The sequence below is a fragment of the Homarus americanus genome, unplaced genomic scaffold (assembly GCF_018991925.1).
Source record: "Homarus americanus isolate GMGI-L3 unplaced genomic scaffold, GMGI_Hamer_2.0 scaffold32583, whole genome shotgun sequence".
Lineage (NCBI taxonomy): Eukaryota > Metazoa > Arthropoda > Malacostraca > Decapoda > Nephropidae > Homarus > Homarus americanus.
This window is the reverse complement of record NW_024713129.1, coordinates 34119990-34146788: the sequence shown is the minus strand read 5'-3', so window position 1 is coordinate 34146788 and position 26799 is coordinate 34119990. Positions and strand designations below refer to the sequence as shown.

General features: G+C 41.0%; 1 protein-coding gene across 1 annotated transcript in view; it reads right to left on the bottom strand.

Moving 5' to 3' along the window:
* Positions 1-2168: 2168 nt before the first annotated feature.
* Positions 2169-26799, bottom strand: part of LOC121869912 (mitochondrial import inner membrane translocase subunit Tim17-A-like) — a 77705-nt gene continuing 53074 nt past the window's right edge. Inside the window, exon 5 of the mRNA XM_042371481.1 lies at positions 2169-3498. Coding sequence (XP_042227415.1) covers positions 3466-3498 — 33 coding nt within the window. The 3' untranslated portion in view covers positions 2169-3465. The remainder of the gene's footprint in view (positions 3499-26799) is intronic.

The following is a 26799-nucleotide window of genomic DNA, read 5'->3' as shown; positions in this document are numbered from 1 at the left end:
TATATATATATATATATATATATATATATATATATATATATATATATATATATATATATATATATATATATATATATATATATATATATATATATATATATAATTAGTCTGGTCTTACGCGGTTAATTATAAAATCACACGGGGGAAAAGGAAACAATGGTGCACCTTAGCTTTCGTCTATATTCAAGACATCTTCAGAGGCAACTGAATTACTACATCATCAACCAGGGTCTTATTTTCTTCAGTTTCAGGCGGATAACTGACATTATGGGTGTAAACACTGACAACAATGCCGTCTCTTATCCTCTTGTGTGTTTTAATATTCTACATATTATTAATGAATTGTATTGTTCATTTCGCATATATAGAGATTAATTCAATCAAATACATATTCAGTAATAAACAATAATGAATCTTTTGTACATTTCTTAAAAGGATAAATGACGCGGTAGCCTTAAATGCACACGTATATGTTGGCGTTCCCAATCCATCTCTTTTTTTTCTTTGCCATTAGTGGTTAGTTACTTCTATTGTTCCATTTATTAACATTAAACAGCGTTACTTAAAACATATATATTCGCTTTTTTACATTAATTTTACTACAGCTATAACCAGGGTTTTATTTTCTTAATTTTCTCGTGTAGAACTATCGTCCCAGACTCCCAGCTGTAAACACAAATGAAAACAATGGCGTCCCATCCCCTCTTGTGTGACCATATTATTATTCATTTATATTGTATAAAGTGCATTCAGAAACATTATTTTAAGAATATAGATGCATTTTTCATTAATTGTATTGTTTTTGGGGGAAAAGAGAGTAAAAAGCCACACAAAGATATGAAAAGGTCACACTTGGGAATGTATCTCATTATTATTGCTCTATTTTAATGGTAATTAATCATTTGCGATAAGACGATTCACCTTATACTGCAATATTAGAGGACACATTAACGTCGCTATTCGAGGCTTTACTGTAAATGCTTAATATTTTCGAAATTCATATGAAATAAATCATAAATTATTGGTTAAATGTAATCCATAAAATATTACATACATTTCTTTTTTTACTGATCCTCCCCCTCCTGCCCTATTCCCTCCTCCACCGTGCTGTACTGAACAAGGCAACTAAATCTAGTTTTAGTGGGAGTACGGGTAGTGCGCACTTGTGAGGGAGATGAGCTGTCATGAGGTAAGCCATGCCGAGATGGCTGAGATACCACATGTGCAACACTTTTTTATTTTTCCTTCTAGCCACAAAGACGTGTTGGGCAGTTCCTTTCACACTAGGATGCTTGTTGAAGGGCCTCACTTACACTAGAAGGGCCAAGGAAACTAGAAGAGGCCTCAGGAGGCACCACACTATCACCACGTGGTACAATCTCCTTGTACTTTTTACTTTTTCCCACACCTCCACCTTCACTAGCAACACGAGGCATGGTTCAAAACTATCACAACACCGTAATTAATAAATGTGATGAACGAGAAATTAGCTCAAGCCACGAGAAAATGGGGGGAAATATATGTCAAGGTTACGTCGTGTGCTGTTGAACCACAAAGGGAGACTAGTGTGGTCACTGACGTAACCTTGGAGGCAGTCTACATAGGTGCCAGATCACACCGACATTGCCAGATGTGCATCTTGCATATCTAGCATTCATATGCAAACAAAATTATTTTGTAATTTTTTAATTCATATGCAAATTTACGTATGAAAACCCTTAAGCGATAATTTAGATCATATGCATGATTGGCTGTCAAACTAATCCAGCCCTGACTACTGAGGTAAGGGAATAATCCAATATAAAATTAGTATGCTTTTTGTCAGTGAACAAATTGGCAACAAGCTTGGTCTAAACTATGCAATTTTGGACAAATGTAACTAGAATAATGGTGAAAAAATTTACAGACCTGTTGAGTGAAGAACCTGACTTTGATGCCCAGTCTTGAAAAGATGGTCTATGAACACTGGCTAAGACAGATATGAGCAATCTTTTTGTGAGTATACAGTATCTTGAAGGCAGGAAGAAGGTTTGGAGTAGCCTGAGTTGCATGGTGTACCTAGTCCAGATGGCCCTATCTAATAAATTAAGAGTATTGACATCACAGAGACAGAACAATTCCTGTAATATATACTGTATTGCAATGCAATGAAAAATAAAAATATTGGACAGAACATTGTACTGTATTATATTCATCTGTTACATAAGTCACTTTATAAACATTAAACATGTTTCAGGATGCTATAAGATGTTGATAAAGTCTAATAAGTGTTTTTATTTTTTTTATAAAAAACAACATTTCCATTTTAAAAATCATACATCTAAATATTACAAGTTCATAATTACATATTAAGATAACCTATAAAAAAAAGTAAGATAAATTTAACGTACCTTCTGTGAATTCACAGACATACTGTACAGTATTTACATGGAGAAAAATGCTCCACATGTGCTTCACTCCCACGTCATTTAGCAAAAGAAAACAAAGTGCTCTATCACATTACATGGGAATGAAGCAATAATCCCTAAGACAATGATGAAGTGTAACAACCAAACCATCCATCTACATCTTAACTCAACAAGAATATTGGAAAGACTAATACAAAACATTTTCCACACATTCTAAAGACAACTATTTTCCATACCTTCTGCACTTGACACAAAATAAAAAAAAAAAAAAAAATATACAGTACCTCATTAGTGACTGCAGACTGTAAACACAAGATGGAATTATCATCCCATTCCTCAGGAAAAACAATTAGGAACTACCAGGATGACAATTACAGCTATCAAAGCCAAATGCTACCTTTAAAACTAACACACTTACTGCCTTTCATTCATTTAAGTCCACAATGCACAATATCTACCATATGCTGTAAGCATATCATTTATCCTGAATTTCCAGGTAGTGTATCCTGGCCTTTTCCTTATTATAAAAGGACATTTGACAATATAAAGTTTTTGCAAATGCTCAAATATTTCTCATGGTACATATGAGGCACTCTGAGAATAGGCCAAAATCACTTTTTGAGATAATTGTGGTTAAAGTTGAAGTGATGTATTTTCTGTGTATTTCTGTAACCCATTACACAATTATGATGAAACCAGTGTCAAAAAATAGGAAATTTATTATATTTTAAGGTTATGTAAATAAATTATTACCGGTGATACCGGTAATCTATTTAAAAAAAATTGGTGTATTCATCAATGCCCCCCCTCCAAGTGCCTTTTATCAGGAGCATAAAAGTCATCTGTCTTACTTAAATTCTAAGCATATCTGATAGAGATGGTGTAAGTTAACACATTTATTGGTAATTTGCTTCTGGGTTTAAGGTCATGGGTTGAGGAGGACCTAAGACCGATGGGTCACCCATTTCTCCTGGGGCTATGGGCTTGAACTGCTCAGAGGTAAAGCGTGTAAGCAGGATGCCCACACCTTCAATCATGGCCAGTAACATTCCACCAATCACAGCACTTCCAGCCATTGCTGCAGCTCCACCTACAAATTGAAAAGGTTCTTAAATTCAGACACAAGAACAATACAGAGGTGTGTTTATATTAAGTGATTTAATTAGTTTATGACTCAGCAGGGAGTGTCAGAGGATCCCTCCTTGATATACTATTTTAATATTTTATCTCAATCACTGAAAATGTAAAAATTAATTCAATTGCACTGGCCCTTGCTATACATGCCTACCAACTTTACTCCATATCCCCTCTGAATCATTCTGAAAACGAACACTCTAATACACTCCCACAGTCCGCTAAGGCATTTTCTCAGTACTCTGTACCTCCATAATACTTTAACCTCATTATACAGTACGTATACAGGTAAGCCAACATCATAAAATCTGTAACCACTTTTTTTTCCAATTTGGAAGTGTAGTTTAATACAATCCAGGCTATGCAGATAAGCAGTGCCCAGCAGACTGGACTAGGGGCTGGACAAGTGATTTTTCATGTCCACGTGCCTAGCACTTACTCAGCGTGTAAGTACTGTAAATATTTTGAGAGGAAAATACAGACGGGAATCTGTCAGGTGCTGCGTAACGCCACTCCCCGTACCTAACCTGACCTAACCTGAAGGATGGAGCACACCTGCATTGCCCCAAGCTACTGTCCTGGCCACATGGCCACACACCTGCCCAACCGCATCCAGCCCATACGAGCACGAATTGATTGCTACAAGAACAGCCCAGTCCCAACCATTGTAAAAATTATCAACACCTAATTATTATATATCATATTTGTATCACTTATGTTACTTGTACATCATTTGTAAATCAAGAGACCCATTCCCCAATTATGTAATTGTATATTTTCAGCCTTCCTGCTACCATGCTCTTTCAATAAACCGTTAATTATTATTATTATTATTATTATACTCAGCTCAGACTCCATGCATCCACACTTAGGCATGAGTCTTGACCCAGAAGGGAGGAGGACCTCTCTTCCCAGCCATGAGGTAGGCTCGGCATGTCCTTACAGGGTACAAGTAAGTCTGTCATGTATGAGCAGTAATCCAGATCCTAGAACGAACTACTGTAGTAGGAAGTGTATCCATGTCATATTTACATTCAGGGGTAAATTGTCTGTCCTAATCACTGTGTGTTCACTAGTAATGACACAGTACAGGTATCCCCCTATTTACGATGGGGTAGCATTCCTGAAAATCCATCGCAGGTCAAAATATCATAAATTGCGATCATTATAACATGAGGTTCAAAGGAATACGTTCTCAGTCAGTCCGACACCCATAGGTATCACCGAAAATAAAATTCCTAAAATAATAATACACATAAAACACAATTAAACAACACTCACCACAGCATTAAGAACATGCCTGGTCGTGATCATATGGCCCTTCTGAGGCTAAGGAGAAGTCACTCTGACTCCCACACAGCTTCACATTGTCAAGCTTCACCTCCAGAGACATGGTTTTCCTGGGTGCCTTGGCCTTCCCACACATATTCAAAGTCACACTGCTCACCACTTCAGTCACAAAAAGCAGAACGATTGATGATAACACAAAAACAATGATAGCGGCTGACACTGTTCACTTTACGCAGTTGTAAAAAGTACTGGACTTTGTTACTTAAGTAAAAGTATTGTTACATTGGCAAAATGTTACTCAAGTAGAAGTAAAAGTATCCAAAGTTCAATGTACTTATGTAGAAGTAAAAAAAAAAATATCTCAATTCATAAAGTACTCAAGTACTGAAAGTAAAAAGTAGCCCAAAAAATTTTGTTTCAAATATTAAAATAAATTCATAGTAAATTTGTATAAAAATTTAGTTAACTAAAAATAAAAATAACACACATAGCATTACTCATGTTTATTTGCAAATTTTTCTATTGAGATTAATCAATAACTTGATTCTCAGAATTATGGCTGTCCAATCAGGATCTTTCAGATTTAAATAAAAGCCCAGCATGACCTACTGAAAAACAATAGGTTCAGCCGCTCTTCTCCCTACAATCCGTCGCAGGGCTGGTGAACGGGCTGAGAGTATATCCATCCAACGCTATGATCACCTTCTTCCTTATTCACACAAGTATTGTCGACGTGGACTTATGGTCCACAGACATAATGTTGTCTTTGATCGCATTAGGTGAGGAAACAGACCTATCTGGCAAGTATCTGAGGTGGGGGATGACTCCTACTTCTCTTCCTGTAATCTCTGTAACTGTCCCAACTCGAACACCATTTCAACACTATTACCTTGACTGTCCCACTGTCAGGGACCTCCTACGACAGGGAGAGTCACTAACCACCTACTTATTTGTAATAAATTAGTTTTAATTCTTGTACGCCACCCACGCTTTGGTGGGTGCTAACTCCCACTGTCCTTAAATCATATCAATATTGTCTCAATATCACAAGTCCTGCGAGACACGAGTACCAATGTATTAGTGTATGACCACATAGTCTTGTGACTTGGCTTGTCGCCCCCTGGGGTGTAACAACTTATTTAAATAATAAATAATAAGCCCAACATGACTAAACAGAAGCTCACACACAACAGTTGCAGGTAGTGGGGTGTTAAGCTAGAGAGATAGGTCACATAATGTTGGGATAGCCTCACTAACTCCATTCCATCCCCTGGGTATGCCACGTAGCTACTAAGTGTGTGGGTGGGGGTTACTTCAGTTATTTAAGCAGAATTTTAAATACACTTCAGTTTCACACACATCTATAGATACAGGCTTTATATCTCAGTGGAATTATGTAAAGCATTTTAGAATCATAACCTCTTTGAAATTCATTTTAGGTACAGGTATTGTACTGTATATACAAAAAGCAACTGACGTCTTAAGGGAAGACCAGGCCCCTGAAGGAAAGGTGAGGGAGAAAAGAGGGGATTTGATGGGGGAGGGGGGGAGGGGGGGATAGGACGGTAGGCGAGGAGAGTTGGGTGGTCAAGGTGCTATGGACACAAGAAGATTAAAGGGAAGTCCACTGCCATGGCCACTGCCACTTGACCTGACCTCACGTCACCTCACCAGACCTCGAAGTATATAACTGCGTGTGTCTCCCATCACACACACAGTACCCTTCACGGCTCCACACACACTATACCCTACACCCACACAGCTCTTTTATTATGGATAATAAATAATTAATTAATTAATTAAATATATATTATTCATTTGCAAGTAATGAGTAACCATTTTTGTTTTTTCCAATTACGTATATTGGAGTAAAACTACTAGAAAACCATACTTAAGTAAAAGTTAAAGTATAGTATACTCTCAATTTAACGGAATCCATAATAACGTACTTCTGATTCAGCAGAATAAATTTTTTCAATAATTTTTTAACTCGATTAAGTGAACTACAGGTACAGTAAAACCTCGATAAATTGGACTAATTGGGGCAGACCCCAGTCCGAAAGATGCAAAAGTCCGAAAATAGCAAATACACACACATGTAAACAATACAGGTAAAGGAAATTAGTGTCTCTAGAACGAATGGCTCCCTGTCCCAACTGCAAAAATGCCGGCAACTTTAAAACTACCTGCAGACCTTCTTGGGTACATCCAGGGTGTCATCCACGTAATAGAGGACCGCGAAATAAAAATCCATAATTATCCGGGCGTACTGTACCCAAAAATGTTACTCGAGTACAGTACTCAAGTGAATATATTTAGCTACTTTACAAATCTAATTTTACATTCACAAAAATTAGGAAAAATCATTTCACAGTCGCCAAAACAGAGTACAGTACAGTACAATGTTGATGTTAGTGATGTCCTCTTATTGTAAAAAAAGATAAGTAACAACACCGATACTGACTGATAATCCTTGAGCTACACGCTCAAGGGCATGTGCGATCACCATGGAACAAAGCTTGGGACTGTAGTGTACTGGGTGGCCAGGTAGACCGCAGCTGATAAGTGCAGCGAGTGATACGTTCCATATTCCACACATCAGCGATTTTGGCCTGACAATGATCCATCGTTCAGAGAATCTTTTTATTGTAAATAGGGGTGGTGGTCTTAATACATCACCATCATTCAAGCGAAATATCATAGATAGGGAGATCGTAAATCGGGGATACCTGTATTGATCTTGTGAGGAGTAATCAGCAGTGTTCATTCAGTAAATAAATAAAATACATGTACATAGTCTTGTGCAGTAGAAAATACACCCCATTACAATAGTATAATATTTATTGAAAACTAGAATTCTTCATGGACAAAAATATAAATAAGGAGAGATGATGGATGGTCATGAAAGTGGAATCTTTTTAAGGTACCAGACAATTGTAAAAGTCAGGGGCAGATCCAGGAATATCACATGGGGGAGGATTCCACGGAGTTGTGGGTGGGGGGACATAAAAAGCACAGTGAGCCCACCCAGCTGGGGGGTACTGTAACTCCCCCCCAGAATTTTTTTTGAAATCTGGCCAATATCATGGGCATTTTGAGGCCATTTTTAAGCCATGTGCACATGATATTAAGAGATATTCTAAGGTCAATAGTAATTACCTTTTACTAAATACAAAAATGGAATTTTCTGAGGAAAAAGGGGGAGGCCCAGACTCCCCCTGGGAGTGCAGGTGTAGGCTTTCCCATTAGCCTAGCCTATTTATATAGAAATCAACACAAACTCTGTTATCCAACATATGTTGTCCAACATATCCGGTACCCAGCCAGAGAATAGATTTTACTATTTGGTGTATCCCTTAATATAAAAAAAAGCACTGTACAGGAATACCCCAGTTATCATATGGGATGCATTCCTACATCTCAGACAGCAACTTTCACCACATATTTTTCTATACAGTATAGTCTGCATTTACGCGGTCAATTGAACCCGTGGCGGTCTGCGATAAACGAGAAACGCGTAAACGAAATAACAGAACATATGGGATTAATTGAAATAGAGACTGGGCCAACCCCAAACTCCACTTTTTCCGACACTATACGTACGTTGTAGTAAAAATAACATCTTAATTTTATGATGGTATGCACACACAATTAATATTTAAGAGAAATATCAATAATATTAGGTTTTTTAACACTTACGTTAGTAGAAAAGATGGCTGGGCACACGGGGATGGCGGCTGGTTCCGAGGCAGAGGGCAGATTAGTTGCCCTCCGGTGAATCAGTTTCACTACTTGCTTTGCAGGGCCTCCCAGACAAACCCCTCAAACTCCATATCCTCACTGTCACTATCACTGACTTGGGCTGGCTGTGGTTGTGGTGGGTTGCGGGCGAAGAAGTCCTTAATACTACGTTGATGACTAGCATTGATGTTGTCGAGATAGATCTGGATATACGGCTCCATAACTTTCGTCAGATGGTTATTAGACACTTCATACCGATGCTTGTCTGGGTCGTTGTCAAGGATGAGCTTAATTTTCTCCCCCAACTCGATGATTTCCTTCACATAATCATGGCTTGGTCCAGGTAATTCAAGGTTTTTCTTGGGTGGTGGGGGTCCAGCGGAAGCCATTGTGAGGGGAATAGCGGGCACAAGAGAGAACTGTATACGAGGACTGAGAACAGTGAGACTGGCACGGCTAGGTCAGCGACTTCTGGTGGCAGGGCACGTCATGTTACATTAGACCAATCACAGCTAGCGGCGGAGGGAATGCGTGGCCCAATCACAGTCCAATACATCATATGACGTCAGCAATAACGTAAGAGCGACCTAATGCGCACCCCTCACCGTGCTGCTTCCCGCGTATGGTCAAGAATGGACTGCGTGAGTAATAAATGGCGCGGCGCGTCTGGACCTCTCCAGCCGCTCGCCATGTAAATGGCGAAATTTACAGCGTAATTAAAACATTTCATTCTGGCAAGGCACCGCGTAAATGATCAAACGCGTAAACAAAAACCGCGTAAATCCAGACTATACTGTACACTCTTCATTACCTGAAGCTATTAGGGACCTGGATCGCTGTGTATACTGTAGTACAGCGAGTTCTGCTATAACGAGTGTTTTGACAACGCGAATTGGCTCTAACGTGATTTATGAATAGAGGAATGATATTTGTATAACGCGAACGCTTGTTTGCTGTAACGCGATTTTTGCTTACTATTTCTCCAATTTTGTGGTATTAACTGTGAATATGGTAAAGAAGAATATCTCCAAGAAGCGTTCTGGTGATCGCATTCCCGGTGATGATCGTAAAAGGAAGGCTATAACCCTTGAAGAGAAGCTCGATGTTATCAACCTCAAAATCACCCTTCTCCCCCATCAAGTTATATTCATATTTTTTCAAGGTAAAGTGTTACATTTACTGTATGATTTCAATATTAGATATGAATGTAACATTTATTTAGACTGTGCTAACCTTTGTGTTAGGCTAACTACTAAATTTTTTTCGATTTCGAGTAAGGTAGTAATCTGCACCTAACCCTATTTTCTCCATAAGCCGTTATTTCTATTACGCGAATTTCTATAACACGATGTTTTACAAGAACACAACTATCGCATTATAGCAGAACTGACTGTAACAGTAATGTGAGGAATAAATAAAAATTATACCTGAACTAATAAAAAAAAATACCATATTGCCGGTTGACAATAGTTTCACTGAGTGCAGGAGCCTGTAGAGGCTGAGATCTCCAATGCCACTCTCTCCTCCCACAACCTGGGCGACTCCTACGGTCATAAGGAATGTTTATAATCTTTATGTTTTTGACCTTATGATAATCATTTCTTTCTTTATTTATTTTTTTTGCACACTCTGTACTCTGTATGAAGATTGTGTGCATGTAACTGAACAAAAGAAAAATAGAAAAGAAAATTGCGTTTTTCTACCTGAAAATACGAGTTGAAAAATTACAATAAAGCAACTCACAGCTTGGCTCCTTTATGGAGAGAATATAATACACACTGGATGCATGTGGGTCATTTTTCATCACCCACACTCACCAAGACGCTCTCCCCCTTCCCCTTCCCGCTTCCACGATCCACTTTTTGACCTTATGATAATCATATCTTTCTTCTTCTTTTTTTTTTGGCACCTTCTGTATAAAGATTGTGTGTGCATGTAACAGAGTAAAAAAAAAACATGAAGAAACTTGCATATATCTACCCGAAAATACAAGATGAAAAATAACAATAACACAGCTTTGCCTGGTAGGAGAAGAGGTAAGGTGATGTACCTAAAGTGACGTCCAACTTGGCGACCAACCAAGTCCACACACACTCACACACGTTCATTATGCCGGGCCTTACTTAAGCCTACTTAACACGAGCGCTTTTGTCCCAAGCAGGAGAAGGCACGTGTTCACACTGGCATGTTTTTCATGCTTCAGTTCGCCTGCATCTGACAAAAATAATCAGATACTTCCAGACCCTACCATAAATGCACCACATCCGAGGTGCGGGAAAAACATGCTCATCACATGAAGAATTCTAGAACGCACGGCATATTTTTTTTCATGCCGCGGTTTGGAAATACAGGTACAGGTGTGGGGTGAGCGTTTCCAAGGCATAAAGTTTCCTACACGTTCTCCGTCCCATTGAACTTCATTAATTTCTAAACTGTGCAGGTCTGTACAGTGGGGTATGCTATAATGAACGGATCCTACTACGAATATTCCTATAACGAACGGTTTTACCTATAAAATTGAGAATGCTATAACGAACGAAACTCCTACAACGAATATTATTTAAAAAAATTTTTTTTTTTTTTTTACTAATTTATTGTTTTTTTATTACAAGTATTAATGATATTCTTTATTTCAGGGGTTTAGATGCATATTTATGCACTTTTTTACAATTTTTACAATATATTTTTCAGTGTTAAGTGGTTGTATTTGGGGGCCTGGAACGGATTAATCCTATAACGAACGAATGCTATAACGAACAAGGTTCTAGAACCAATTAGATTCGTTATAGCATACCCCACTGTACACAGAAAAAATGCTCGTGGGTAGCAGGCCTTATGCCAGAATATGAGAGCTTCGGCAAGCCAACCCGGTTTGATATATTACTGCAAGGTATCAAAATTTTTAATTTGCGAATAAGTTAGGTATGTTTTCCAAATATCGATAGGGGTGTTAAAAAATCAATCACGGATAGCAAGGAATTCCTGCCTCCGATAACGACGATTCTACTAATGACGATTCACATTTAAAACCCTGGCTAATTTAAGACCCAATTTAATTTACACCATTATTTCATTCGTATTTACAACATAAATCGAATAAAAAGTACAACAAGGTCACGAGTAACGACGGTAATGTGTCCTCCAATATTGCAGTGTAAGGTGAATCATTGTCTCATGAATCATTAATTACCATTAAATTAAAGCAATAATAATGAGATGCGTTCCCAAGTGTGACCTTTTCATATCTTTTGTGTGGCTCTTTTCCCCCCAAACAATAAAATTAATGAAAAATGCAAACTATATTCTGTAATTAATGTTTATGAATGATCCTTATACAATATAAATCAATAATAATATGGTCACACTAGAGGAGATGGGGCACCATTGTTGATGTCAGTGTTTACACCCATAATGTACTGTAAGTTATCCATCTGATAATGAAGAAAATAAGACCCTGGTTGTTGTTGTAGTAAAATTAATGTAAAAAAAATATGTATGTTTTAATTACTGTTATTTAATGTACAGTAGAAGTAACCACTGATGGTAAATAAAAAAAGTGAGAGACTGATAGTGGAACGCTAACGTATACGTGCACACTCAGGGAAACAGTGACATTTACCTTATTAAGAATATGTACAATCCAAAACAAAAGTGGTGTAGCAGTTTTGTCTGAAGATTAAATATACTGTAACTCGTGAAACATTATGAGAGCCCCCTACCACAAGACAGAGTGCACCAAAAGTTTAGCCCTTTAGCATATGTTTTCACCAAATTTCACGACACGACTTTTGTCTTTCATTGTACAAAATATTAATTATTGTTTATTACTGAATATGTATTTGATGGAATTAATAATTATTTTTGCAAAATGGACAACACAAATCATTAATAATATGTATACAGTCGACCCTCGTTAATTTGGACTAATAGGGGGGAAGGGTGTCCGTTTTAGCCGATTGTCCGAATTAACTGATCTAGGGGTTAATATTGCATTATATTTCAAAGTCATTGTTTTCGTCACGATTTTATCCCACTTTCCACTGTAATACATACGTCATTTCAGCAAAAATATTACATTTCCGTGAATGTATTATATCAAGCACAGTATGAATAGAATATCATTGTAATATAACAGTATTTTAACCGAAAACTATTAAAAAAAACGAATAACATCTCAAGAACATCAGAAGCTTAGGCAAAGTCTTGTTTTCGTCATGTATTTTATCCTATTTTACATTGAAATACATCACGTTTCAGCAAAACTACTATTTATTTCCGAGAATATGTTCATTCAGGCGCAGTTTAGGTAAAATATACGTGTGATGTAACAGTTTTTTAACTGAAAACGATTCGAAAAACACGTACCCTCTAGCCCTGTTCAAGGAGAGGACTGGGAGAAGCTGTTTGGTGCTGCAGACGTTGACAAGGAAAATGATTTGGATGGATTTTAATGAAAATATTCAGAAATATGGTATCGTATTTATTCAAGTCAATTAGGATAGAATATTATTGTAATACAACAGTTTTTTAACTGAAAACCAATCGAAAAGCGATTACGGAAACATCTTTTGAACGAAAGAAAGCGAGTCATTGTTTTCGTCACGATTTTATCCCACTTTCCACTGTAATACGTACGTCATTTCAGCAAAAATATTACATTTCCGTGAATGCATTATATCAAGCACAGTATGAATAGAATACCATTGTAATTTAACAGTATTTTAACCAAAAACTATTAAAAAAAACGAGTAACTTCTCTTGAACATCGGAAGGTTAGGTAAAATCTTTTGTTTTCGTCATGTATTTTATCCTATTTTACATTAAAATACATCACGTTTCAGCAAAACTACTATTTATATTACTGTTTATACTAGTGATGCTGGCGTCACCATTCACAAGCCCGACAGCCTCCTTGAGCAAGGCGTGTTTTTTTTTCTATAATACATATCGGGATTTACTTATTATTTATACTGTACTGTATAAGAAAATGTAATTTTATTTTATTTTTATTTTATTTTCATCGTAAATACGAAGAAAATAATGGTGTGAATTGAATTGGGTCCTAAATTAACCAGGGTCTTAAATATGAATCGTCGTTAGTAGAACCGTCATTATCGGAGGCTTTCCTGCAAAATAAAATTACAAATTCATGTAAATAATAACTAAATCCTGATACGTACAGTATACAGTACACAAAAAAAAAACCGCCTTGCTCAAGGAGGCTGTCGGGCTTGTGAGTGGTGACGCCAGCATCACTAGTATAAACAGTTGCAGCTTGGCGGGCCTTTTATTTTCACGCATCTGAACAGGAGACAAATTTCCTCAGGTTTCTTAAGGCATTTTTATGTCCCTATTCAACATGAGCAAGAGAGCAAGTGATGGTAGTGCTGGTTCAAAAGCTAAAAGAAAGTGTATAAACTTAGCCAAGAAACTAGATGTGTTAAAATGAGAAGGAAAAGGTGAGAGGTCTGTGGATGGAGTAAGCAATGAACATATATTCTGAAGTGGATCCATTAACAGAATGAAGCAATAAAATTAACAGGGACGTAAAGACAAATATGATCTCTACATAAAGATGTATAATGAGAAAAAGAAAGCAGATGTGCACGGTTCTTTAGACAGTTTTATTTTTCGAAGGCCTAAACATTCAACTTCAGCGACTGCTGCACCATCAACACCATCAATTTCAGGCACAGCTACACCATCAACTTCAGGTACAGCAATACCATCAACTTCAGCTGCAGCTACACCATCAACTTCAGGTTCAGCTACATCAAATTCAGCATTAGCTGCAGTTTCAGTAACAACTACAGGTTCAGTAACAACTTCAGCAACAGCTGTGGCATCTTTATGGAAAGCTACAGCTTCAGTTGAGGAACCTGATAACCTAGGAACTTCATCATGTGAGTAAAAACTCACACAACATTGGCTGTCCTTATGTTTTTGAGTTTACCACCATTGGTGAATAGAATTTTTGTTTTATATTCATAAGCATTCATTAAAACATACAGGTACTCCCTGACTTACGACCTACTCAACTTACGTCCACCCGCACTTACGACATGCCTCAGTAGTACCAAAATTTGGTCAAATTATGTATTTTTGAGACCCAAAGTCAGTACACAGACAAAATTTTCATCTGTAATTCACTTTAAAATGGCTGGCAAGCTTAAAAGTGAGTGTTTGTGGTGCTGAGAAGAAAAAGAGACACCCATTTTCGATTTTCTATGTGTTATTTAAGCATTTCCGACTTACGACCATTTCGACTTATGACCTGGATGTCGGTCCCTAACCCCGTCGTAGAGTACCTGTATATAAACAATAAATGTTGCTTTCATATTCTTATGTACAGAAATGACGATATGTTTTCACGTGTACACACTTACATATGTTGGCGTTACGCAAACCATCTTGCTTTTTTTCTTTACTATTAGTGGTTAGTCACTTCTATTGCTCCAATTATTTACATTAAATAGCATTATGTTATCGCCGCCCTCGCACGCAGTGTTATTGCAATTATGGGAGAGTGATAAAAGTAATGAGAAAAGTGTTGTTGTATACTAAGCAAGGAGACGATGGTGAGTCAGCCCACGCCCCCTAGACGATAACATACAGCAGGACCTCAACTGATTGCCCGACCTGTGACCTCACCAGATGTGTGTGGGTGCACAACAAGCCTTTCTGTTGGCACGACCAAAGGTAGGTCTCAGGGTGCCTCTAGCTGGCAGTATCGTCCAGCCCCTTTGAGTGTACACACACTAGCTATAATCAGGAGCTACTTGGAGCGATACTAGGAGTTAAGTGGAGCTATAAGCCCACACACTTGAGTGAAAGAACAGTGATTGTTTGTATTGTGGTGAAATGTTGGGAACTACATAAACACAGAGCGTAAAGCAATTTGGATAATAACCATACAGAATAATGTATCTACTAACTGACATATAATGTATACATATAATGGAATGTAATCAGTAGTTAACGAGTGTCTCATTCTTGACAGGGTTTGACCATATCGACCAATAAATATTGAGTGCATCAACGTTGTGGGTTTCTCTCAAGATGTGACGTCATCTAACTGTCGAACCAGTCGGCAGTTAAAATTAATTAAAACATACTTTTTTTTACACAAATTTTACTACAGCTACAACCCGGGTCTTATTTTCTTCAGTTTCATATGGAGAAGCATCGTCATGGGTGCAAACACTATCTTAAAAGAATTCCAACAATGTAAATTACCGGGTATACCCGTATGTAGTTCGAGTTTTTAAGACAAAATTTTTTGGCATAAAATTGGGGGTCGACCTCTACATATGTAATAGTTTCGTTAGGTTGAAAAATATTTACCAGTAACTGCCAGTAAACAATGGAAACGACACACCACCAGCTGTGAGTGTCGGCACAGTTGCCAGGGCAGATCTCTTGCGTCATCATAGCAAGCCCAAAGTAGCCAAATACATGGTATGGTAGCACAAGACGATGTAAAACGTAAAGTATTCATTTTTAAAAGTTTATTTACAGATACATAAATTTTTTTTCATTAAATATGAAACATCAATCTTTGTTAATTAAATTTGAAACAAAAGAAAACTACGATACCGTATTTCTAAATATTTTCATTAAAATATTACATCACAAGTTTATTTTACCTTAACTGTGCCTGAATGAATATATTCTCAGAAATAAATATGGAAATGTAATATTTTTGCTGAAATGACGTACGTATTAGTGGAAAGTGGGATAAAATCGTGACGAAAACAATGACTTTCGCTTTCTTTCGTTGTTCAAAAGATTTACCGTAATCGCTTTTTGAATGGTTTTCAGTTAAAAAACTGTTGTATTACAATAATATTCTATCCTAATTCACTTGAATAAATATGATAACATATTTCTGAATATTTTCATTAAAATCCATCAAAATCATTTTCCTTGTCATCAGCACCAAACAGCTCCTCCCAGTCCTCTCCTTGAACAGCATCGTCATATGGATCAACACCATCATCAGCCATAGGATCACCAATATCTTCATCCTCATTCACGCTCTCATTAGCCTCATAATCCCACAACAAGTCGTCTTCTGTTCCATCAAGAGCATTCGAAATCCCACATTTCTTAAAAGATTTCACCACAATTTCTGGTCTGATTGTATCCCAAGCCTCTACAATCCATTCACATAATGTTGCTAGTGATGGAGCTTGGATGTTGCCTCCCTTTGTGTATGTCTTATCGCCTTCTATCATTCAGTTGTTCCACTTCACTCTCACCGCATCTTTAAATGGTTTGTTTATGGAAACATCCAGTGGTTGGACAAGACTTGTTAATCCACCAGGAATCACAGCTGTATCAGTGTTTTCCTTCCTAATCCCAGCAATAACACTGTTAACAGATGTGACCGAAACATATCCCACACAAGAAGACTTTTTTCTTTGCGCAGTCCCCCTGGTCGAAAGTTCCAGACTTTTTTTAAGCCATATTTGTATGCCGCCTTCATCCATCCATCCTTTCTCATGCACATGGATGATTATACCTTTTGGAAAATTTGGCTTTGGAATTGTTTTCCTTTTAAATATTACCACAGGCGTCAGCTTTGTGCCGTCAGCCATACATGATAGCACAACTGTGAATCTTGATTTTTCTTGTCCAGTAGTTTTAACTAAAACTGTTTTTTCACCAACTTTATCCACTGTTTGACTGACTGGCATATCAAAATTCATGGGCGTTTCGTCCATGTTTCCAATACACGAAAGTCTATATGGGTTCTTCTTCCGGTGTTTGATTATGAACCTATGAAATTCAATAACCTTGTCATCAAGTTCTTGTGGAAGAAGCTGTGCTATTTTCGTTCTCTGTCTCAGTACAAAATCATTTCTTTTCATAAATCTTGTGCACCAACCATGACTCGCCTTAAAATCTGTGATGCCTAATTTCCTTGCTAGTTTCAAGGCAAAGATTCGAATTGATCCTCGGGAAACACCATATCCATTCTGTCGGTTTTCACTGACATACTTTGCCACTTCAACTTCCAACTGTGGCCACTTGTTACACTTTTCTCTGTTAGCACATTTGTTTTTTGGCATAAGCTTAAGTTGTGGAGAGAGCCTTTTCCAGTCTCTAACATTTTTTTGGGAAACCTTAAATTCCCTTGCTGCTGCACAGTTCTTAGTCTGTTCTGCATATTCAATCACTCGGAGCTTGAACTTTGTTGTGAACTTGTTTCTTCTTGAATCCATGCCGAAGAGAATATGGGTCAAGCACGTTTAAACTATAACAAGACACAATTTGAAATATACACGTAGGCTACTCATGATGACATAATATGATGTGAGTCAGGTCATCTACACATAGTTGCCAGTTTCAAGAATTTCCCTTTAAAATTTTAAGTTACCGAGTATTTCTTTTCCCAAATTGTTTAACAATACTGTAGGTAAAACAGTTTATTATTGTGCAAACCCCACAGAAAAAAAATTAACAGAAATGGAGACACCAAAAATTAAAAAAAAAAAAAAAAAGCTGTGTCTGAAGTGCAACACTGTTGGTAGGGTCAGATGATTCTAACAGCATCCTGCCAGTACCCGGTTATCAAATTTATAACAGTGTCTAACCTCAATTACTGTAGTTTATCTGATGTAGGCAATGTGAAGTAGAAAATACCAGTTAAAGTGAGAAATTGGAAGAGAATAAACAAGAAAGATGTCGTTGGGCTATTTTTGGTAGGGCTGACGGAGAGAGTACCAGCTGTTTGGTCTTTTTTGGCGGGAGAGTCGCGCAAATATCCGTACTGGTATTTGTTTGGTGTCTTTTGTATTTTTAAAAATGAATACTTGTAAATTAAAAGTACTGTAACATTGTACTATATACAAACTTGTCATATTTCGGGAAAATAAGAATACTATACCGGTAAACACAATTTCAACGTACGCTTATATTAAAGGCTGCTTAAGAAGGGCCGATGCAAAAACAACACCTCTGCGACCAGGGCTCTGCCGTATCAGCTAGACGGTACACGTGTTTTTCGAATCGTTTTCAGTTAAAAAACTGTTACATCACAAGTGAATCAGGATAGAATATTATTGTAATACAACAGTTTTTTAACTGAAAACCATTCGAAAAGCGATTACGCTAACATCTTTTGAACGAAAGAAAGCAAAAGTCATTGTTTTCGTCACGATTTTATCCCACTTTTCACTGTAATACGTACGTCATTTCAGCAAAATTATTACATTTCCATATTCTCAGAATTAATAGCAGTTTTGCTGAAACGTGATGTATTTCAATGTAAAATAGGATAAACTACATGACGAAAACAAAAGACTTTACCTAACCTTCCGATGTTCAAGAGATATTACTCGTTTTTTAATAGTTTTCGGTTAAAAACTGTTATATTAATGATATTCTATTCATACTGTGCTTGATATAATACATTCATGGAAATGTAATATTTTTGCTGAAATGACATACATATTACAATGGAAAGTGGGATAAAATCGTGACGAAAACAATGACTTTCGCTTTCTTTCGTTCAAAAGATGTTACCGTAATTGCTTTTTGAATGGTTTTCAGTTCAAAAAAACTGTTGTATTATAACAATATTCCCTCTTAATTGACTTGAATAAATACTTGAATGGAAATATACAATATTTTTGTTGAAACTACTCGGTGTTTCAGGCACGGCGAGCCTCAGTTTTGTTGTTCCATTACCCTCAAAAACTTGGGTTGACCTAAAAACAAGGAATATCATAAATTAACGATTTCTTGGTCAAAAATCAGGGTCGACCTATAAACGAGGTAGAATTATAGACGGGTATATGCGGTATATTCTCCCCAGTCACTTCTATGACATTTTATAAGCAAAAAACCAAAACTCAATCTAAAAGACATACATAAACAAATAAATACTTCACTAGACCTTAAACGTTAACTGTCAAACATGTCACTGTCACACCTCCCTACCCCCCTCCCAGCAAGGGTTTGGTGGTTATACAGTAGGCTTTAAAGTTCTTGTATAATATCACACACTAAAGTTAGGAGAATATAATTTGCATTGCTGGAATCCTTGCAAGACAGTGAATAATTTGAATATAAACATCATATATTTTGCACAAGAGATAAAAGTTTTAGTACATTAGTGTACTGTAGTACATTTTAGTAATGTAAAGTTTTTACACTGTTTTTTGGGTAGATTTACATTTATTTCTTCATTTATTTTCATTCATTTACATGCACACACCATACTAAAATAAACGTAAAAGAAAAAAATTACCTAAGTGCAAACCTGTACTGTACATGTACTAAATGATTATGGTACTAAAATTGTTATGTCTAGTGCAAATTATAGCTTGTTTATATTCAAATTAATCAATATCTTACAAGAATCCCAGCAATGTAAATTATATTCTCCCAGGTCATTTCACTGGCATCTTATAAGAGAGAAACTTAGTAACTTAAGGACTGATAAATAAACACACATTAGACCTTCAGCTCCAACTGTCAAACATCACCTCACCTCCTGCTCGCTCCCTCCCTCTCCCCCACCTGCCCAGTCAGGAATTTAGTCTTACAGTTTTTTCTTATATAATATCTCAGACTAAAGTTAGGAGAATATAATTTGCATTGCTGGAATCCTTGCAACAGTGAATAATTTGAACATAAACGTCATATATTTTGCACAAGATAAAATTAATCACCTGTATCACATTACAGTAGTGATTTAAGAATAAGAGTGTATATGTATGTACATATACTGTATAGTGATTTAAGGGCGATTTATGGGAATTTTAGGAGTGTTTCTGACTTTATGCATTTTTGGCTTTTCTTTGTATGTACAGTGGTCCCTCGGTTAACGAACACAATTCGTTCCAGAGGGTCGATCGTTAACCGAAGCCATTGTTTTAATGGGATATTGGGTAATTGGTTCCAGCTCACAGAAAAGTATATACAAAGTAAAGATAAAAATGCATAGTCAGAAACACTCCTAAAATTCCCATAAATCGCCCTTAAATCACTATACAGTATATGTACGTACATATACACTCTTACTCTTAAATCACTACTGTAATGTGATACAGGTGATTAATTTTATCTTGTGCAAAATATATGACGTTTATGTTCAAATTATTCCCTCTTGCAAGGATTTCATGAATGCAAATTATATTATCCTATCTTTAGTCTGAGATATTATATAAAATAAACACCTTAAAGCCTAAACAAAACACCAAACTTTTGTCTGGGAACGCAAGGAAGGAGGGAGCCAGCGAGCGTGGGAGGAGGGAGGGAGCCAGCGAGCGTGGGAGGAGGGAGGGAGCCAGCGAGCGTGGGAGGAGGGAGGGAGCCAGCGAGCGTGGGAAGAGGGGGGGAGCAGGGGGGAGTGGGAGGTGAGGTGACAGATAGTGTCTGGTGAAGTATAATTTGTTTATTTATTTGAGATTTTTGTTTTTAGCTCATAAAATTCATAGGAATTACCCGGCCAGAATATAATTTACATTGCTGGAATTCTTATAAGATAGTGATTAATTTGAATATAAACAAGCTAAAATTTGCATAAGACATACAAATATTAAATCTAATTTAAGAATTTTATTAGGGAGAGTAAAAATTTTATCTTTTGTGCAAAATATATGACGTTTAAATTCAAATTATTCGCTGTCTTGGTGTGAAGTAGGTGTTGGTGGTGCTGTGAGGGAGATGTGTGTGTTGATGTGAGGAAGGTGTTGGTGGTGGTTTGAGGATGGTGGGAGTGTTCATGTGAGGGATGTGTTGGTGGTGCTGTGAGGGAAGTGTGTGTGTTGATGTGAGGGAGGTGTTGGTGGTGCTGTGAGGGAAGTGTGTGTGTTGGTCTTAGGGGAGGTGTTGGTGGGTGCTGTGTGAGGTGTGTGTGTGTTGAGTGGGAGGTGTTGGGTGGTGTGAGGTGTTGATGTGAGGAGGTGTTGGTGGTGGTTTTGAGGGAGAGTGTTGATGTGAGGTGGTGGTGTGGGGAGGTGTTGATGTGAGGGAGGTGTTGGTGGTGCTGTGAGGAAGTGTGTGTGTGATGTGGGGAGGTGTTGGTGGTGCTGTGAGGAAGTGTGTGTGTTGATGTGGGGAGGTGTTGGTGGTGGTGTGGGGAGGTGTTGATGTGGGGAGGTGTTGGTGGTGGTTGTGGGGGAGTGTGTGTGTTGTTGATGTGAGGAGGTGTTGGTGGTGCTGTGAGAGTGTGTGTGTTGATGTGAGGGAGGTGTTGGTGGTGCTGTGAGGGGAAGTGTGTGTGTTGATGTGGGGAGGTGTTGGTGGTGCTGTGAGAAGTGTGTGTGTTGATGTGAGAGGTGTTGGTGCTGTGAAGTGTTGGTGTTGATGTGAGGTGTTGGTGTGGTGCTGTGGGGGAAGTGTGTGTGTGTTGATGTGGGGAGGTGTTGGTGGTGCTGTGGGGGTATGTGTGTTGATGTGAGGGAGGTGTTGGTGGTGGTTTGAGGGGTGTTGATGTAGGGGAGGTGGTGGTGTGAGGGAGTGTTGATGTGGGGAGGTGGTGGTGTGAGGAGGTGTTGTAATTGGTGTGAGGAGGTGTTGGTGGTGGTTTAAGGGAGGTGTTGATCATGAGGGAGGTGTTAGGTGGTGAGGTGTGAGGTGTTGGTGGTGGTGTGAAGTGTTGGTGGTGCTGTGAGGTGTTGGTGGTGCTGTGGGGGGAGGTGTCGGTGGTGGTGTGAAGTAGGTGTTGGTGGTGCTGTGAGGGAAGTGTTAGTGGTGATGTGAAGTAGGTGTTGGTGGTGGTGTGAGGGAAGTGTTAGTGGTGATGTGAGGGAGGTGTTGGTGATGGTTTGAGGGAGGTGTCGGTTGTGGTGTGAAGATGGTGTTGGTGGTGGTGTGAAGGTGGTGTTGGTGTGAGGGAGGTGTTGGTGGTGGTTTGAGGTTGGTGTGAGGGAGGTGTTGGTGGTGGTGTGGGGGAGGTGTTGGTGGTGGTGTGAGGGAGGTGTTGGTGGTGGTGTGAGGGAGGTGTTGGTGGTGGTGTGAGGTGTTGGTGGGTGGTTTAAGGGAGGTGTTGATGTGAGGGTGTGGTGGTGGTGTGTGGGGAGGTGTTGGTGGTGGTGTGAGGTGTTGGTGGTGAGGGGGAGGTGTTGGTGGTGGTGTGAGGGAAGTGTTGGTGGTGGTGTGTGAGGGGAGGTGTTGGTGGTGCTGTGAGGAGGTGTTGGTGGTGGTTTTAAGGAGGTGTTGGAGTGGTGGTGTGAGGGAAGTGTTGGTGGTGGTTTGAGAGGTGTTGGTGTTGGTGTGAGAGGTGTTGGTGGTGGTGTGGGGAGGTGTTGTGGTGTTGATGTGAGAGGAATGTGGGTGGTGTGGTGTGAGGAGGTGTTGGTGGTGGTGGGGAGGTGTGAGTGTTGATGTGAGGAGATGTGGGTGGTGGTGTGAGGTGTAGTGTTGATGTGAGGGGAGATGTGGGTGGTGGTGTGGGGGAGGTGTTGGTGTGAGGGAGGTGTTGGTGTTGATGTGGGGAGATGTTGGTGGTGGTGTGAAGGTGTTGGTGTGAGGGAGGTGTTGGTGGTGGTTTGAGGCGGTGGTGTGTGGGGAGGTGTTGGTGGTGGTGTGAGGGAGGTGTTGGTGGTGGTGTGGGGAGGAGGTGTTGGTGGTGGTGTGGGGAGGTGTGAGCGTTGATGTGGGGGAGGGTGTTAGTGGTGGTGTGGAAGGTGTTGGTGTGAGGTGTTGGTGTTGATGTGAGAGATGTGGGTGGTGGTGTGAGGTGTTGGTGTGACAGAGGGTGTGGGTGGTGGTGGGGGTGTTAGTGTGAGAGTGTTGGTGGTGGTGTGAGGTGTTGGTGGTGGTTTGAGGTGTTGGTGGTGGTGTGAGGTGTTGGTGGTGGTTTGAGAGTGTTGGTGGTGGTGAGGAGGTGTTGGTGGTGGTTTGAGAGGTTTTGGTGGTGGTTTTGGGGAGGTGTTGGTGGTGGTGTGAAGATTGGGTGGTGGTGTGTGAGGGGAGGTGTTGGTGGTGGTGTGAGGGAGGTGTTGGTGGTGGTGTGAGGGAGGTGTTGGTGGTGGTGTGAGAGGTGTGAGTGTTGTTGATGTGGAGATGGGTGGGTGGTGCTGGTGGTGGTGGTTTGGGGAGGTGTGAGTGTTGATGTGAGGGGAGATGTGGGTGGTGGTGTGGGAGTCATTGGTGTGAGGTGTTGGTGATGTGAGGGAGATGTGGGTGGTGGTGTGGGGAGGTGTTGGTGTGGGGGAGGTGTTGGTGTTGATGTGAGGGAGATGGGGTGGTGGTGTGGGGGAGGTGTTGGTGTGAGGAGGTGTTGGTGTTGATGTGGGGAGATGTGGGTGGTGGTGTGAGGGGAGGTGTTGGTGTTGATGTGAGAGATGTGGGTGTTGGTGTGAGGGAGGTGTTGGTGGTGGTGTGAGGGAGGTGTTGGTGTTGATGTGGGGAGATGTGGGTGTGTGAGGGGAGGTGTGTTGGGTGTTGGTGTAGGGGAAGATGTGGGTGGTGGTGTGGGGAGGTGTTGGGTGTAGAGAGGTGTTGTGGGGTTTTGAGATGTTAGTTGTTGTGTGAGGTGTTGGTGTGAGGGAGGTGTGGTGGTGGTGTGAGGAGGTGTTGGTGGTGTGGTGTGAGGGGAGGTGTTGGTGGTGTGAGGGGTGTTGGTGGTTGGTGCTGAGGAGGTGTGGTGGTGGTGTGGGGAGGTGTTAGTGGTGGTTGGAGGTGTTGGTGGTGGTTGGGGGAGGTGTGGAGTGTTGATGTGGGGGATGTGGGTGGTGGTGTGTGGGGGGTGTTGGTGTGAGGTGGGGTGTGGGGGGAGATGCCGTGTGAGGTGGTGTGGGGTGGGCTGGTGTGGGGGGTGTTGGTGTGATGTGGGGGAGATGGGGTGGTGGTGTGAGGAGGTGTTGGTGTGTGAGGTGTTGGTGTTGATGTGAGGAGATGTGGGTGGTGGTGTGAGGGATGTGTGAGGTGGTGATGTGAGAGATGTGGGTGTTGGTGTGGGGGAGGTGTTGGTGGTGGTGTGGGGGAGGTGTTGGTGTTGATGTGGGGAGATGTGGGTGTTGGTGTGAGGGAGGTGTTGGTGTGTTGATGTGAGAGAGATGTGGGTGGGTGGTGTGAGGGAGTGTTGTTGGTGTGAGAGGTGTGAGTAGTGGTTTGGGGGAGATGTTAGTTGTTGTGCTGAGGAGGTGTTGGTGTGAGGGGAGTGTTGGTGGTGGTGTGAGGAGGTGTTGGTGGTGGTGTGAGGGAGGTGTTGGTGGTGGTGTGAGGTGTTGGTGGTGGTTTGGGGGTGTGAGTGTTGATGTGGGGGAGATGGTGGGTGGTGGTGTGAGGGAGGTGGTGGTGTGGTTGAGGGAGGTGTGAGTGTTGATGTGAGGGGAGATGTGGGTGGTGGTGTGGGGGAGGTGTTGGTGTGAGGGAGGTGTTGGTGTGGGGAGGTGTTGGTGAGGTGGTGTGGGGTAGGTGTTGAGGTGTTGAGTGTGGGGGAGAAATGGGATGGTGGTGTGAGGAGGAGTGTTGAGGTGTGGGGAAGTGTTGGTGTTGATGTGGGGAGATGTTGAAGGTGGTGGTGTGGTGTGTTGGTGTGAGGGAGGTGTTGGTGTTGATGTGAGGAAGATTTAGTGGTGGTGTGGTGTTGGTGTGAGGGAGGTGTTGGTGGTGATGTGAGGGGAGTGTTGGTGAGGTGGTGGTGTGGGGAGGTGTTGGTGGTGGTGTGAGGAGGAGTGTTGGTGGTGGTTTGAGGTGAGTGCTGGTGTGAGGGGGAGGTGTGGTGGTGGTGTGAGGAAGTGTTGGAGTGGTGGTGTGGGGAGGTGTTGGTGCTGTGAGGGGAGGTGTTGGTGGTGCTGTGGGGGAGGAGGTGTTGGTGGTGGTGGGGAGGTGTTGGTGGTGGTGTGGGGAGGTGTTGGTGGTGGTGTGAGGGAAGTGTTGGTGGTGGTTTGAGAGAGGTGTTGGTGGTGGTGTGGGGGAGGTGTTGGTGGTGGTGTGGGGAGGTGTTGGTGTTGATGTAGGGAGGTGTTGGTGGTGCTGTGAGGGAAGTGTGTGTGTTGATGCGGGGGTGGTGGTGGTTTGGGGGAGGTGTTGATGTGAGGAGGTGGTGGTGTGAGGTGTTGGTGTTGATGTGGGGGAGGTGGTGGTGGTGCTGAGTGAGAGTGTTAGTGTTGGTGAGAGGAGGTGTTGAGGTGAGGTGGTTTCAGGGAGGTGTGAGTGTGAGGGAGGTGGTGGTAAGAGGAGGTGTTGATGTGAGGGAGGTGGTGGTGTGAGGGAGGTGTTGCTGTTGGTGTGAGAGTGTGTGTGCTGATGTGGGGGAGTTGGTGTTGGTGTGGGGAGGTAGGTGTGAGAGGTGTGTAGTAGTGTGAGGTGTTAGTGGTGGTTTAGGAGGTGTTGATGTGGAGAGAGTGTTGGTGGTGCTGTGAAGGAAGTGTGTTGATGTGAGGGAGGTGTTGGTGTGGGGGAGGTGTTGGTGGTGCTGTGAGAGTGTTGGTGGTGGTGTGAGAGGTGTTGGTGGTGGTTTAAGGGAGGTGATGTGAGGAGTGTTGGTGGTGGTGTGAGGAGGTGTTGGTGGTGGTGTGGGGAAGTGTGTGTGTTGATGTGAGGGAGGTGTTGGTGGTGCTGTGAGAGGTGTGTGTTGATGTGAGGGAGGTGTTGGTGGTGGTGTGGGGAAGTGTGTGTGTTGACAGGGGAGGTGTTGGTGGTGCTGTGAGGTGTGTGTGTTGATGTGAGGGAGGTGTTGGTGGTGGTGTGAGGTGTGTGTGTTAGTGTGGGGGAGTGTTGGTGGTGCTGTGGGGAGTGTTAGTGTTGATGTGAGGTGTTGGTGTTGGTGTGAGAGTGTTAGTGTTGATGTGAGGGGAGGTGTTGGTGCTGATGTGAGAGGTGTTGGTGGTGCTGTGGGGGAGGTGTTGGTGGTGCTGTGAGGGAAGTGTTGAGTGTTGATGTGAGGTGTTGGTGTGATGGAGAGTGTTGGAGTGGTGCTGTGAGGTGTTGGTGGTGGTGTGGGGAGGTGTTGGTGGTGGTGTGAGGAGGTGTTGGTGGTGGTGTGAGGAGGTGTTGGTGGTGGTGTGAGGGAAGGTGTTGGAGGTGGTGGTTTAGGGAGGTGTTGGTGGTGGTGTGGGGAGTGTTGGTGGTGGTGTGAGGGAGGTGTTGGTGGTGGGAAGGGGAGGTGTTGATGTAGGAGGTGTTGGTGTTGATGTGAGGGAGGTGTTGGTGGTGGTGTGAGAAGTGTGTGTTGATGTGAGGAGGTGTTGGTGGTGGTGTGGGGGAGGTGTTGGTGGTGCGTGAGGAAGTGTTGGTGCTGATGTGAGAGTGTTGGTGGTGT